The 15248-nt window shown below is 42.8% G+C and overlaps 1 protein-coding gene across 4 annotated transcripts in view; it reads left to right on the forward strand.

Annotated features, from left to right (window-relative positions):
• The window catches only part of NEURL1 (neuralized E3 ubiquitin protein ligase 1), a 158857-nt gene that overhangs the window by 139735 nt on the left and 3874 nt on the right, over nucleotides 1–15248 (forward strand). For all 4 annotated transcript variants that reach the window (XM_065843823.2, XM_065843825.2, XM_065843824.2 and 1 more), the window contains exon 5: nucleotides 14722–14868. In XM_065843823.2, coding sequence (XP_065699895.1) covers nucleotides 14722–14868 — 147 coding nt within the window. The remainder of the gene's footprint in view (nucleotides 1–14721; nucleotides 14869–15248) is intronic.

The following is a 15248-nucleotide window of genomic DNA, read 5'->3' on the forward strand; positions in this document are numbered from 1 at the left end:
AGGAAAACAAAATAGAAAGTTATGTACCTAGCACATGGAGTTACAAGGCTTACCTCTTTGCACTTCTCTAGCATCCTTCATGTGATGGCCTCAAAGCCCTTTTCAGATAATGAATTAAGCCTCAGAGATGTCCATTAAAAGTACAGATGAGTCACCACTGGCCTAGGAGAAGCAAGGAAGGGGGAGGAGAGGTGCTTTGGGCTGAGCTAATGTAAGGCATCGCCAGGAGGAAAAATGAGTTCCGGCTCTCTTTTCTGTGTATTGGCTATTTGGCATGACCTGTTTCCAAAAAGAGCTGTCCCCTTGCTATCCCCAGGCTTATATGTGAGAGTCAGGTTAGCAAGAAGAGAGGAAGCTCTCATGGTCCCGATAACACACAGAGCGTGGCACTGACAACCACACCAGGAGAAGGCCTTCCTTGTCCTCTAGCCCTATTTAAAGCAGTGTAGCTCATACAGGTTGATGGACCTCTGAAGAGCTGGCCTCTTTCTCTTGATATTTTTGCTCTGTTTTTAAGCTCTGTTAACAGAAGTACTTGATTTCAATCCTGAATGTTATGTTTTAAAGGTGTAGAGGGAAAAGCCTTGAAATAGCATTTGCTCAGGACCAAATTTACTTTTTTTTTGTCTGTGTGTGTTGAACACAAGTGTAGGATGCATTTGGTCATGAGTTTGGACTATATCAAAGTAAATGATGGATTCTGAGAACATGATAGAATTCCTGGTACTCCTCTAACTAGAGATGATTTTAGAATGTTCCTTTCTTGTTTATACTGTTCCATTCATCTAACTCTAAATATACTTACTTTTTGCTTCAGATCCTCACTATTAAAACAGGAAGATTTCCCAATATGAAAAACAAAACCAAAAAACCAGAAGCCACAAACAAACCCAAAAGCCAACGGACACCTACTCTTTAGGATTTATAGACAGTGTTTGAAGATAAATTGAGGTCAACATGCACATCTGCCTGAAGAATCCAGTTCCTTAATCACAGTATGAAGTGCTCTATATAATTTGCACAAAGTTGACCACAGGCCTAGGCTGGGAGTGTTTTGTGGCTGTTAAAGGCTCGCAGATGACAAATATAACACTGTAATTTATTTCCAGAAGCCCAAAACTCAATCCCTGATAATTCAGCCTGGTTACATTTGTTGTGGGTGTTGTACAAAATACACGGCAAACTCTGCTTCCTCCAACATGTCATTGTGATAATGGTAGGTGAAGTTAAGCACATCCCGCAAAAGTAGGTGATTAAATGCTCCTATATATGTTAGAAGGAAAACATCCTCAGGTCATGGAGCTGCTGGTAAAACTAAGTCTTTGACCAGTGCTTCCTTTCACATGAGATCACTAGTTCTGGCAGTTTTGCACAGAATGAATAGCCTGCTTGCAATGGGTCCTGAAACAGGGCAGCGAGGATCTATCTCACCAGAGGGACAAAATCACATCCTCATACAGAATTCAACAGAGCACAGACTTGAATACTGGCCTCCTGCATCCTGGGCAAACCTCCTGCTGCACATACCCTATGTATGTCCTTCCTACCTGCTCACAGGTCCAGCCCAAACCAGCACACTCCCAGGGCATGTTTTAGATAAATCTGTGTTTGGGTCCATGAAATGAAATCTCCTGAGTTGGAAAACTCCTTATTACCTGTATTTGTGACTATGTAACAGACTTTTCTGGCTTCGGTCACTGGAGGAGAAGCTGAAAATGGGCTGTTGTTCTTAAGTGAGATGTAAATGAAAAGACCCAGCCTTGCTGACCTTGTGTCTCTCAAGGAAAGGGTAGGACCCTGCTTGAGTGTACAGTTTTGTCCATGTCAGCTTGGACAGCAAGCTGACGCCTCCCAGTTAAAAGCTGTGAGCTGGCCTATAATTTTTGACAGGCATTAAAATATGAATAGAACTTTTCAGACCTATGTTTCCAGTATAACAGCACTGGGAGCTGTACAGTCCCAGTATCAGCAGAGCGCAACTGCCCAGAGAAGAGCGCTGACACTGTCCCAACACTGCACATCTCTGCAGCTGCTGGAATTATATGGATCAGCAATATCCCAACAGAAGGCAAAGAAAATAATGAACTCCCATCTCTAGCTTTTGCAATGTTATTAGGGAGGTGATGTGCACTGTTTGCACTGCAGTGGAACAGATTATGGTGCTTGCCATAATATCTGTCATTATAATATTAGAAAATGTAAGAAGACTATAAAGTGTTCATCTTTCTAATGACAAGCTCCTTCTTCAGAATGCAAACAAGAGTAATTTTGTGTGATCTGTCTTTCATAGTTTGAGCTTTATATCACAGGAGAAGACATGTTTATAGTCATCTTTTTCTAGTTTTAATGGAAAAAGTGAAGTTACATATCCTTGAAAGAAATGAGACACAAATACGGCAAAAAGCATAATTGTACCAAACCTATTTTAAATATCAGATGTTGTTCTATTTCTGGGGGCATACCATTATTTGATTAATCAAAGCAGTGTTATGCAATGTTAAAGGAACATCAGCATTACAGCTGACTATAAAGTGACGTTACTGAGTTTGCTTCTTCTCCAGCTTTTTGGTGTAATTTGGAGGATGGAGAAGGTAGAGAGCAGCAATGCCACTCTTACACCTAGAGAAGGTTAATTTTTGACTCAGAGAATGAGATGGCTCAGGTTATTGATCACTGAATTCTACATTTCATGCATTGAGATTAGTTATTTGGTCTTGGCCTAGAGTAGGACCTGGCTTATGGCTTTACCATAGAAGCTGACGTTTGCTGACCGCAGTTGTTGAACAGTATTGGAGATACAACATTTATTTACTAATATAAATATCGAGGGAGACCGGGGGAGATGAGGTTGGAAATACTATATTTCTTTTGTCACCCCAGCAAAGTGAAAATAAATAGAACCCAAGTATCACTATAGTGCAGTGAGATGCGGCAGTCACCTGTGGTGGGAGCAGGAAGGATGTCAATTTGTTGCAAAGAAAAGGTTAAAAGGCAACTTGACCACATGGAGGGAAGATAAATGAAAGAGGGGGCACTTTAATGTAGCAGATAATAGCATAAAAAAATATCAAGCTGCTGGAAAATGAAGGGACACAAATTTAAATTAAACATAAGCGAGAGTAATTAACTACAGGAACCAGCTATTAACGGAGGCAATAGATCTTTTTGTCAGGACTAGAAGCATTTCTAAATATTTTATATGTAAAGTGCTGGTCTTAATTCAGAAATTCTATGGGTAATGCACACAGGACAACCAAACAGAAACCCAGGTCATTAGGCATCTAGAAATGAAACAGTCTTTGCATATCCTTTAGGAATTCCATTAGTTCAGGCTTGGGTTGGTTTTTTTATTCAGGCATCATTCTTGTACAGTCGACAAAACCAGCCTATTAAAATTGATTTACTGCTTTCAGCTTTTGCTGGTAAGCATTTCAGCTCACACACAGTTTTATCGACAGCTCTGAAAGGTTGAAATGAGCCAGTCTGGATACACTGGTCTGGTTTTGGCCTGGTTTTGGTGGTGTAATTCATTTATGAAGTTAAATTGATTGACCCCATAAGGTTCTAAAATGTATGACTCATGTCTGGAAGAGCTATCACAGCAATAAGTTTATATGTGTAGTATTTGGGTATCCAAATGGTTGGGGATATTCTTTCATTTTCTTTTGTCTCTGAATGAATCACCAGCATGTAAAACATCTTCCTTTGTCTCTTTTTTTTTTTTTTTGGTGTGGTTTCCCTTGTGGGTTTCATCCTTTCCAGTAATATTGAAGTTTTCTTTTGAGCAATGAAATAACATGTTCCATCAACAGTCATCCTAAGGAGTTGCCAGCTTATCTGTGTCCTTTCTATCCATGCCCTTCAATAACTCCAGCCCCACCAGAACAGCTGCACAATATTGGAGCTCTCTGGATGTCTCCTAATGCTGGTCAAGAGACGGCATTAGGCCTGAAAATATACAACCCAAGAGCCAGCATTTGGTGTGGGTTAAATCTGTGTTCACGTCCACGCTGCATAGATGCAGAGTGTGGTGGGCTAAGCTCTCCTGCCTCCTTTACCATGGGCATATGAGTTGGGTTTCCTGCTTAGCTGCCCATTGCAAAATATTTGGGAATCAGTTGTTGCTGAGGTCTCCATCCTTATTTCAGACCTTCTTGAAATTGGTTGATGGGGTCAAAACTGGTGGGGCAAGGAAGGAAGAGCTGACCAGGGACTTGCAGACAGAACAACTGTGAACCCTTCGCTCCTTGGGATTTCTGACAACAACAGTTGGCAAAGGACCAAAATGGGAGTTGGTTCAGCAGATTACTGTGGAACAAAGGGTGCTGGCAAAGGACTCTCTAAGTCAACAGTGAAATTCGATCTGACGTGGCCCCAGGGCCTGTATGTAAAGTCAAACTGTGGTCAATCCCATTACAGGCAGGCTCACTCAAAGCTGTGCCCATTAGGACTCTTACTGGTGGTCAGGCTGAGAAGCCTTGGTAGTGCCTTTATCTTGAGGAACCAATCAGAAAGATTTGCATTTTCAGGTGATCAGAGTGGTGTCTTGCTTAGGTGACACAGAGCAAGGGTTTACCAGGGGAAATCACTTTGCCTTGTTCTGTGAAGTTCATCACACTGCCCCATTTGGCTTTCATTGAACTTCAGCTTCATGTCAGGTGAGTGACCAGCTCTCCACAGACCACCTGGGATTTACAGGCCATGTCTGAGCCTTGAAGACTGCCCTCTCCTTTCTAACCAGGGTTATTCCTCTGCCTCCCAGGATTTCTCACTTATCTTGCTGATACTGTTCCTGCAAACACTGTCACCAGATTATCTCCAAGGGAGTATGTGTCTTCTTTTGTCTGGTCTCTGCTGTGGCACTTGTCTGGCCTGATCCTCCTAAGAATCTGTAGGTCTTCTGGGGAGCTGATCACATTTTACCCCCTTTCTTCACAGGCTTTCATCTATTCCTGTATAAACAATTTTCTTAGCCTATGGCTGCTCCTTGACTATCACAAGACTCCAGCATCCCACGGCAGAGTATCTGTCACTTCCAAAAAACATGTCCACTCAGGGTGGATTTATATACACTCTTTACACATGTAATTATTGCAGCAAGCATGAAAAATATTTAAATGGTAATTGGTATGTATAGTTGTTACACACATCACCCATGGTGCAGACAATAGGTACAGTTTGTAGAAAATTATTCAACTCATACTGGCAAGAAGAATCCAGGATCTTGGTTCTCCAGCTCTAAATTGATAAGTTGCTCCTGTTTGAGAGAAGATAGTTCTTTGCAGTAGTAAATCACACACTTAACCTCTGATCTCAAAGGTGGCCAGTCCTTTATTCATTTGGGAACCTGATCCTTCTTCACCTTGGTTCATTGCAGTGATGTGGAAATTGCTGAGTTAAAGACAGCAGAAGTCTGATAAACGCATAGCATTGTTGCACAGAAATGCATGTAATGAATCTCTTATTTTAAAAAGTGGTGCATCAGAAGTATCCCAGAGTTTTATCATCCATATGGGTGGGGTTGTATTTGTTTGTTTTGTTGTTTTTGTTTCGTTTGTTTGGTTTTGTGCTTTGTTTTGGTTTTTGTTTGGTGTTGTGTGTGTGTTTTGATGTTTTTGTTGTTGTTGTGGCAGTTTTTGTTAGTTAGTTTGCTTGGTTTTTATTATTTTGATTTTGGAAACACTTCCCACTTGTATGGAAAATGGACTCATTAAGCTGATTGGGATCTAACAAGCCTGTAGTGTGTGGCACTTAACTGCCTGGAGTTCCTATGTGCTACAGGGTACATGGTGTTTTATGGTGTTAGAGACTAGGGGGAAAGGGAGAGGGTTAAATTCAGTGGCTTTTGGAAAGAAATCCACTTGTATTAAGTGATGCCTCTCCATAAACCCTCCTATCGTGCATTGTTTTACCTTTCATTGCAAGTGAAGTACACATTACTGATGTTAAGTTGGAAGAGCTGCACAAGAGCATTTCAGTGTCCATAACTTCTGGGCTTGATTCTAGCACTGCACCGGGCTCTCCATTCACATCCTGGTTTATATTCATTGTTTTAAAAGAGAATTAGCACAAAGAGAAGCTATTGTGTTAGAGAAGAGAAATTACTTTATAACTTGTTCCTTGGAAAACTGCACAGTTACAGAGAGTTGGATGAAGTCAAATGCTTTTCCCTTGTGGTCAGTGTCAGCACTGTCAGAGTGAATACCTGTTTGTGGCACCTTGTACCATCAATCTAAATATCTCATCACACATGACACATAATTAACCCACACTTGCCACATGAGTTAATGAGAATTAGCCTGTGTACAGAGGTATCAGCCAGCATCTGGGTAAAGGCTGGGTAAAGCAAGTGGGTCTCCTCGGAGTGACAGCCACAGGACTGCAAATGTCTCATCCTCAGCACACTTTCCTCCACAAGAGCGGAAATTATTATCAGCACTAGGATAATAAACTATCCCAGGATGCAGTGAGATATTTGTAGTAAGTGATATATAGATCTCCCTTATCTCATAACGCCTTTGCCTGACTACAGTGAATATACAGGATACAGGGTCTATATACCAGCCTCTTCAAATTACAACTTCTCTGTCAGTAGAGATAAAATCTGCCTGTTTTTTGAACTAACACTGGCATGAACTAGTTATTCTGGCTGCTGTGAGAGTGACATAGCAGACTAAACTCTTCATTTTTCTTCTTTGTCATATGTCTTTTCATCCAACACCGTGTCCCACAGAAATTCAGAGCAATGCTGGCCAAGAAAAATGAAAGCATTTTGTTTCCTGTATGTATCTACCACCCTATTTATACATGTCCCCCCTGGAGAGGCACAGAGCTTGGAGGTGCTGGCTTAGGCAGTGATCCTCCTTTTGCTCACAGAACTAGTTTTGCTAGGATCTCCCAAACACTCTGAGCCAAATGGCCTTTTTGAGACAGATGTGGAAAAGGTGCTGTTTATGAACAGAAACATTTTTGGTCAGGGCAAATAGTTGCAATCTTTTAGAAGGCTTTTTGCTTTGTTTTTCTGAAACAAGACAAAAGCTTCAGCTCTCATTTTTCATGTGGTTCAGCTACTTAATCAATGCTGCTTCTTTTTTACCTCTTTTTGATCTAAACATCTATCTGAGTGCTTTGTTGGTCTAGTATTTCTCAGGTTGAGAGATGGAGCCCCATTAGAGGCTCTTTGACTTCAGCTCAACTAGATGTTCATTGTTTGGTGTTACTGCCCTCAGGGTTTTGCAGGTTGAAGCCCTGAGTAAGTGCTGAACTTCACCTGTCAGGCCAGGAGCAGTACCCAATAAGTTTGCTGTGTGCTGTTTGCTTTCAGACAGCACACTGGGCTTGGGCTGTGCAAGTTGCTGAATCAAAAACTTCAGTGGTGTCTGGAGCTTTCATGTTTCTCCTGCTTAGCTGGAGTGTGCATATGCCTGCAGGAGGTTAACAGCTGTGCTGGTGCCCTCTGTCCTGGACACAGCAGACAGCAATGCTCTGGTGAAGCCATGAAGTACACTCCTTTTCTGACCCACGTGGGAGCCTGAACTGTTGTTCTCCATGTGGTCTGGATCTAACTTCTACTTCTCCGAACAGTGGGTGTCTGACACCCATCTGCAAACATAGGCCTTATCGTTTTGCATGCAAAATCTGCCAGGCTGTTTTTTGACCTATTTCCAGACATTTCTGTAGCGTAATGCAAAATCCCTTAGCTTTCATGGGCTTGTAAAGAGCAAAATGTAATATTGTTCTATTCAGAACAGTTTTTAAAATCCTCCAGGAAATACTTGAATGCAAAAAAACCCCATGGATCGTCAACTGTTGTTGGTCACCTGAGAGGCAGAGATGAGCTGCAGCACAGAGGCCAGGCTCTGAAAGCATGGTTGGCCAAAAAGCATTGAGCCTAAGGGGAAGGAAGCTCTGGTTTCTGGTCAATGCAGTATTGTTCCCGTCACCGTGGGAACATAACAAATGCTGTGTAAATACATATATTTTACAGCATTCAGAAGTGATGGATATGCTTACATCCTTCCCTAACAGTATTGTTGATCTTTAACTACCATGTGCCCAGGCAGTAACAGGTGCTTTGTTCCTTTGTTTTAGCGTGATGGGTTCAAAAGTCTCTGTTGGGCAAGACCTGAGTGGCCCTGGGGGACAGAACAGCTCTCCTGCAGCCTTGGTTGGAGGCAAGAAAATATGATAATATGCAGAAATGTATATGGCTGCTCTTTGGAGCAGAAAGCATGCTGTGCAGAGAGCTGTCATTTTAGCATTGAAACGATCTTGCTGAAACCGTGTCTGGTATTTGCGGCTCTCTATATCTCGTGGGACATTTGCATTAGTGAAAACCAGTTACTGAAATACAACATGAAAGGATTTAGCTCTTGCAAAGCTTGTCTTGATCCACTTTCTAGTGGATGTGCCACTGATGGAATACCTGTGTTTCTAATATCAGTGTCAAGGGAGAGGTGTTAGTCTAACATCTGTCTGGGAAACATCCAACAACAAAAACTTCATCTTTCTGAGAGAAGATAGTAGAAAGAACCCAGGAGCTTTCAGTACACTGTCTTACCACTAGATTGCAAAGTCCAGAGAATACACATTTAGTAGACTGTTCCAGGTTCCCCTCTACATCTTCAATGTGGGCTTTTGCTCCTGTAAATGTGAAGGAGCCATGCAATTCCACCAGTTTCCATTCTCTAAGAGTTAAAAGTATATCTCTGCCTTTTTCTAAAATACATGGATGAATAGAGGAAAAAATAATGGCAATGTTCTATACAAGCTACATACGTAAGCAGAAAAATAACAAAAGAAACCCCACTAAGCACAAACAACCAACCACCAAAAAAGCTTATATAAGAGATTTTTAAGTAAAAAAATAGTGAGGATCAAAATTAAGGTCCCAGTCCCACCAGTCTTGCACATTATTTATCAAGGATGTTCACATACTAGTGGTCACTACGAAGCCAAAGATCTCTAGCAGACTAGATTAAGCACAGTTATGACTCTTAAAGGGTTACATTGATCCAGTATCCAGCCTCAGTAACATCACAGCCCGCTCACACTGCAGGAGCTCACGTGTTATGGGACAGATGTCCTTAGGCACATGAGCTCAATACCCACAATTGTGCCAGATTTTTGAAAGAGCCTTGATCCTATTTAGATAACAAAATCAATGGCCATGATACATTGAGAGTATTGAACGTGAGAATGGATATTGAGCAGTTTTTGAGATAGGGGAATTATTTTAGCTGACAGACTTAAAAATCTGGCTGCTAACAAAGGGACAATCAAGCTGACGGTTTTGAAAGGCATCTAAATGTATATGACTGTCAGGTGCCCGGTGCACACTGGACTAAAATGTATTAGAAGTGCACAGCTCTCTTGAGCACCCTTAAATAAGGCAGTTGAAGGCAGCAACCAGATTTCAGCAGTTGTTCTAATTTTTTCCACTGTGTGCTGCAAGCTCTCAGACCTGTGAATGGATGGAGCAACTGTGAAAACCTCTGATTATTATTGGTAATTACCTGTCCTATTTATGCAGCAAATGTGTTATAAAAAGAGAAGGGGCTGTCAATGTGCTCCACATGATAATCAGCATAAGGGCAAGGTGGTATGTTGCATAAGACTTTATCTTCCTTAGAAACTATGGCAAGAGATTCCCATATTTTGTCTTTCAGGTGCAATATTTGCTTAAGATCCTGGCATAGTCCTTAACAAGGGCATGAGTAAGGAAAGCCCATTAAAAAGGTGAAGATGATCAAACTATGTGAGCCATGAGTTGGACAATAGTTGTTATTTATTGAGAGCATCCTGTAAACCAGGAAAAACAAAGTTTAAGTTGGATAGGTTCAAAGCAGGAAAAAAGGATAACTGGAGTACAGACCGAGTAGTTAGGCGTTATTCTTAAAATGCTTGTGAAGTAGTCTTTAAGAGCCTAGAAAAGTAATGCAAATAGCAGAAGGTGAGTGAAACACCTGAGATCGTGTTTGGCACTGCCAGAAAGCATTCTGAGGCAGAAATAATGATTTTTCCTACCTGTTAGCAGCCAGCAAACGCTGCCTATTGCTCATTTCTTTCTTTTCCACCTTGAAAGCAAAGACTCCAGACTATGCAATACCACATTTCCACTTCACAAGCAGCAGACATTTTCAGCCTGTGGAGCCTGGTTTCTGCAAGACTTCCACAAGCACAGCCCCAGTGCTCTGATGGAAATGTGCTTGCAGGTCTTTTGGGTTAAGAGCTGAAAAAGTGCAATGGGACTCTATAATGTTGAATCTAATTATGCCCCTCTATCACCTCTCTCAGGAATAGACACCAGATTAAGAAATGTGTTACAAACACTTCAAACTGACTGTTTCCCAAACTTCAGTGAGTCAAAGTCAGCAGTAATAAGGAAGGAACGTGCTCTTTGGCGTTTCTCTACTTTTCTCTCCCTCTCGGCTGTAGTTTGAATCTGTGAGTCTTAATGTACTGCTTGCTAGCAATGGGTTGGGAATAGCTGCAGAACAGATTTGTGGCAGCTACTCTCTGCTCTAGGCCACAGAGATGCCCTAGGGATTTACTTGCTTCATAGCAAATGCCCCTAAGCACCCTCAGAAGGAGAATACAAGACAGCATATTGCTCTTCTCACCTGGGTTTGTCTTCTGGTTTGTTTCCGATTCTCTCTCTGGGCCTATGCATTAACAAATAGGTCAACGTCATCACCTTTTTGTGAGGGAGAAATGTAGAAATGATATTTTTATAAATTAATTAAGGGGCAGAATTGATGAATTTTCTGTATTTTTTTAAGGACTACTGTCACTGTATCTGGCCTTCTTACCAATGTAAATCCTTCTGTGATACAGCTCTCCCCAGACAGCTGCCATTAAGAGAGATGAGCAAAACGATGTCTGCTAAAACGCTGGGACAGCCTCAGGAGTTGTCCCCTGAGAGTGGATTGCAATGTTCTGGGAAACCACCCTGTTCACCACAATAGTCACAGAAAGCCAGAAACATCTCTGAGGGCCATAGCTGCTGTATTTTGGTTGCAGTCAGGACATTCTATAAATGGGCAATTATGGATACAGAGAACTACTCTCATAAAAATTATAAATGCTGGATGGGATCCCGAAACTCCTACTTTACCTTCCTGTTCTTAAAGAGCTCTAATGATGGAGATGCCATAGTCTCTCTAGGAAGTCTGATTGCTGCACTATCTACGTAATGTCTAACCTGAACGTCTTAGGAGTCTGAACCCATGATTTCTTGTCTTATCCAGACGTTTCACGAAGAACAGATTGTTTCTTCTCTCCTTTTAGCAGGCTGTGAAAAATGTTGCCACCTTAAAAGCACAGAATCATACAACATCTTAGGTCAGAAGAGACCCCTGGGAATTATCTAATCCAACCTCCCTCTCAAAGCAGGGCTAATGTCGAAGTTAGCACAAGACCATGTCTGGTCTAGGTTTGAGTTTTTCCAGAGACAGATATACCACAGTGCCTCCAGGCTCCTGCTCCAGTCCTTAACCAGCCTCATGTAACTCTGGCTTGGCACAACCTTCTCATAATAGGACAGCATTGTTGATTTATGATCTTCTGGTGACCTCCAGCAATCCCCAGGCCTTTTTCTGTAGGACATCTGTATTTCTAATTGAATGGACTAATTTCCTGTCCTGAATTTAGGTAGCTGATTATCTCTGCTTAAGTGCTGCATTTTGCATTTGATCGTATTGGATACCATACCATTTATTTCTGATCCTATTTCCAGTTTGGCAAGACCATTTTGAATTACAAGCCTTTAGCATACTAGTAACCTTTCCTGGCATGATGTTGTCCATACATTCCATAATAATACTCTCCTTCCTTTCATGGATGACCATAGAGGTTCATTTATTTGCACCTCTCCCAGAGTGATGATAGAAGTGTAGAGAAAGAGTCAATCATCTGCACCAGATTTTGCTAATACTCAGGCTCTGCAAAGATAAAACAACAAATGGAATTGATTCAAAATCCATTTAAAGGTGATTCCAGTATGTTCAGCATGTTTGAGATCAAGCATGAGAGAAGTTAGCAGCAGAGAAAATTTATCTGGGGGCTTTACAGAGAAGACGAATGTTTCTAAATCATTATTTAAATTGATTTATTTAGAATTATTTAATTTTTTTAAATTGCGGTTTGAAAGCTAGGTCTTGGTGGGAGCTCATTCCACACAATGAGCTTGTTTGGCCTTGAGCACACATATCTGGTTTTAGTTAAGCCAAGCTGGCCACACTCATTCCACCCTGCACATGATCTCATTCCATGCGCCTTGTCATGGTATCTGCACACCATCCAGCAATATATTAACAGCGTGAGTAACATGTCTTATGCTGATTATTCTGTCACCAAGGGGAAAGTGTGCCTTGTCTGCTAGGGAACTCAGATTGTTTTAAACAAAGCTCTATACTTATGCTGGAGAAAAGTCAAGAGCTGTGCCTTGTGTTAGGAAAAAGAATTGGGAAGATGTATGCTGGCCCTTAGGTCTTGCGTAAGGCCATTTTGGGGCTCAGACCAGCTACACCCAGAGAAGATTGTCGTTCCTGCATTGATGAGCTCTCCTTGCACTGTGGAAAGGTGGTTTGCATTGCTGGCAGCGTGCTCTACCAGTTCAGACCCTGTGACACTCAAGGCACCTCCAATTTCTCATATTAGTCCAGGAAGAAAAACATTCTTATATTGCCTTTATTTTGCATTTAATGAAATGACCAGGTTGGTGTCAGAAATGCAATGTGCTGTGTGTCAGCTGAATGGAAGAAATGTCTCTGGGCCACAGGGAGGAGAGAGAAGCCTTGCAAAACTTGTTCAGCTGCTCAGTGTTCATAGTTTTTCTGTGTGCAGTGAATGAGCTGAAATCTGTGCCCCTGCTGGGCCTGTTTATGGTATGGGTTACCTACAGGGCAAGTTTTCTGCTACGGTCATCTGTCAGATTGGAGGGGAAGGGCCATTGCTAGTGGCTGTCTTTAGAGACTGCATCACTCCCTTTGCATATTTCCTGAGCTAAACTCCAGCACCAGCTCCCATCTCTGTGATCAAGGAGGTGCCTCTCTATAGCATCTCAAATGTGAGAGCCCCAAAGCCCTTTATAGAGGCCATTTGACTTCACATAGTGCCCGTGAGCAAAGCGTTCCTTGTTTGAAGAGGCGTGAAACTGAGAAAATGAAGGCTGAAGCAAATTGCTTATCCTCCCATTTGCAGTCCTCAGAACAGATTTTAACCCAAACATGACCCCCTCTCAGTCCCTGTGCTATACTTAAACTGCTCAGTCGTGTTCTGCTAAAACAGGCAGGAGAATCTGGCATCGGCTGCTGCTGTGCTTTTGCTTTATTTGCATAATCCACAACCGGCACTTGGAGTCCCGGCTTCCCAGCTTTGGTCCCCGTTGGCTTGGTAGCCTCCCTGCAGATAGGAACTGTAGGACCTTTCTGGTGCATGGGGTTTTCCTGGCCTCCCACTGCAGCTTTTTCTCTGGAGAGTAACCTCCGACTCATCGAGGACACTGCAGATCCAAACCCTCTGTGTCTCTCCGCTCCTTATATGGTAACATGGAGAAGTCTTAGCATGTTAATTCTGATTTGGAGTTACCCTGGTTGTGTTCTCAGCTGGGGAACTAGAAATTTTAGAAACATAGGCAAACTAGTTCTTACCGTCAAAAAACTATAGCTTGGCTCATGCATGTGTACGCTGCTGTCTCACCACTGTCTTACTGAAGACCAGGCTGTATCGCTAAACAATGAAATTCCCTTACAAAATCATTGCAGCCGCTAGAGTTTAAAGCATTTCATTTTTTTCCCCTTCTGAAAGGGGCTTTAAGATACCTGCTGTTGTAAGAGCAGAAGAAAGAGGCTGAGATGGCAGGAGGGTGCCAAGCAGGCTGTGGGGCAGAGCTGACAGACTGGCAGACAGCACACTGACACAGAGGTGATGGTGGGCAGTGACAGCAGGAGGTAATGGAGCTGGGGGCACCTAGAAGGGACTTGAAGGGGCTCCGCACTTTTGAGCCATCACAGCCAGACATGCAGGAAGTAGAGAAAATGTTCCTGAACAGGGAGAGATGTCCTTGTTCATCCCAGAACCAAATGCATTTTGGTGACTTACCCCCACCTCTGACAGAAGCCACACTGCAAAACGGGCAGAGCAGTGAGCAGAGCTAAATTGTCCTGATTGCCAAACACTCGTACTTGTCCCTGAGAAGTCCTCGAGTGACTTTGCATGAATTTGTCTGGGCCTGGAACAATGCAGTTTCATGCTGGGTTAGCAAAGAGTGGTTTGACAAGGTGATACCTTCTCCTGCTGGAGTCCAGCCCACCCTACTGCAGGATGTGTCCTCCCCCTACTGGCTACAAGCCCATCACTGAATATAGAGCTGAGGGTGCACATGGACATGAAACCATAAGGAGAGTGACTGATTTGAGACACATTTAAGTGCAGAAACAGAGTTATGATGGCTAAAGGAGCTCCAGCAAATTCCAGGTCCTGTGGGAGCTTGATGTCTTTTCAGGGCCAGCTGCTAGCATTTAAAAATGGTATATGAGGGTTTTTTTTTTTCATTTGTTTGTGTTTGGATTTTTTTTTCCCTTTATCTCTTGCCTAGATTTCATGCTGAGACACAAATCCTGACAAGCACCGAGAGCTGCTACCCCTGCCACATATCCCCAGTGCTTCATCAGCCCAAATTTTTAAAAGTAACTGTAGGTTTCTCTTGTCCCGGTGCAGGTTCCACCATACTAGCTGACCGGCTGGGACTGTCTACGCCAAGCTCACCCACATCAACACCCAATTCCCCCACCGTCCTCTGCAGCGGTGTCTCTGACCCCATATTGTCTACATGTGGCTCTGGTCCCCTCTGCAGCTCTATCAGTGGTAAGTGTGGTGGGATCCCTCTGCCTTTCCTCTGCCTCCCCCGCACTGCCTCCCATCATGGTCTCACACTTGTCTCCTAAAAGGATTCTAAAACCACAATGATCAGCAGAGTCTCCCGTCAGCTCCCTTGGGGAGGAAGGGAGAGCCTCTGCAAGGGCTATTTTCAGTCTGTTTTAAGTGTAAGCTGCTTAGATGCCTAGACAGCAATATTTCTCCAACCCTTTTCATCATGAAAGGTCCCAAGGGAGGCAGTGGAGTTTTTGTTATGTGCGTGGCCCTGTGATGCACATCTCCTTCTGGAGAACTGTGTGGCAATGACATGGTGCACGCTGGCTCAGACTGGAGCTATGGGTATGCCTACAGCTCCCCCTTCCCTCTCC

This window comes from Patagioenas fasciata, chromosome 8 (genome assembly GCF_037038585.1).
Source record: "Patagioenas fasciata isolate bPatFas1 chromosome 8, bPatFas1.hap1, whole genome shotgun sequence".
Taxonomy (NCBI): domain Eukaryota; kingdom Metazoa; phylum Chordata; class Aves; order Columbiformes; family Columbidae; genus Patagioenas; species Patagioenas fasciata.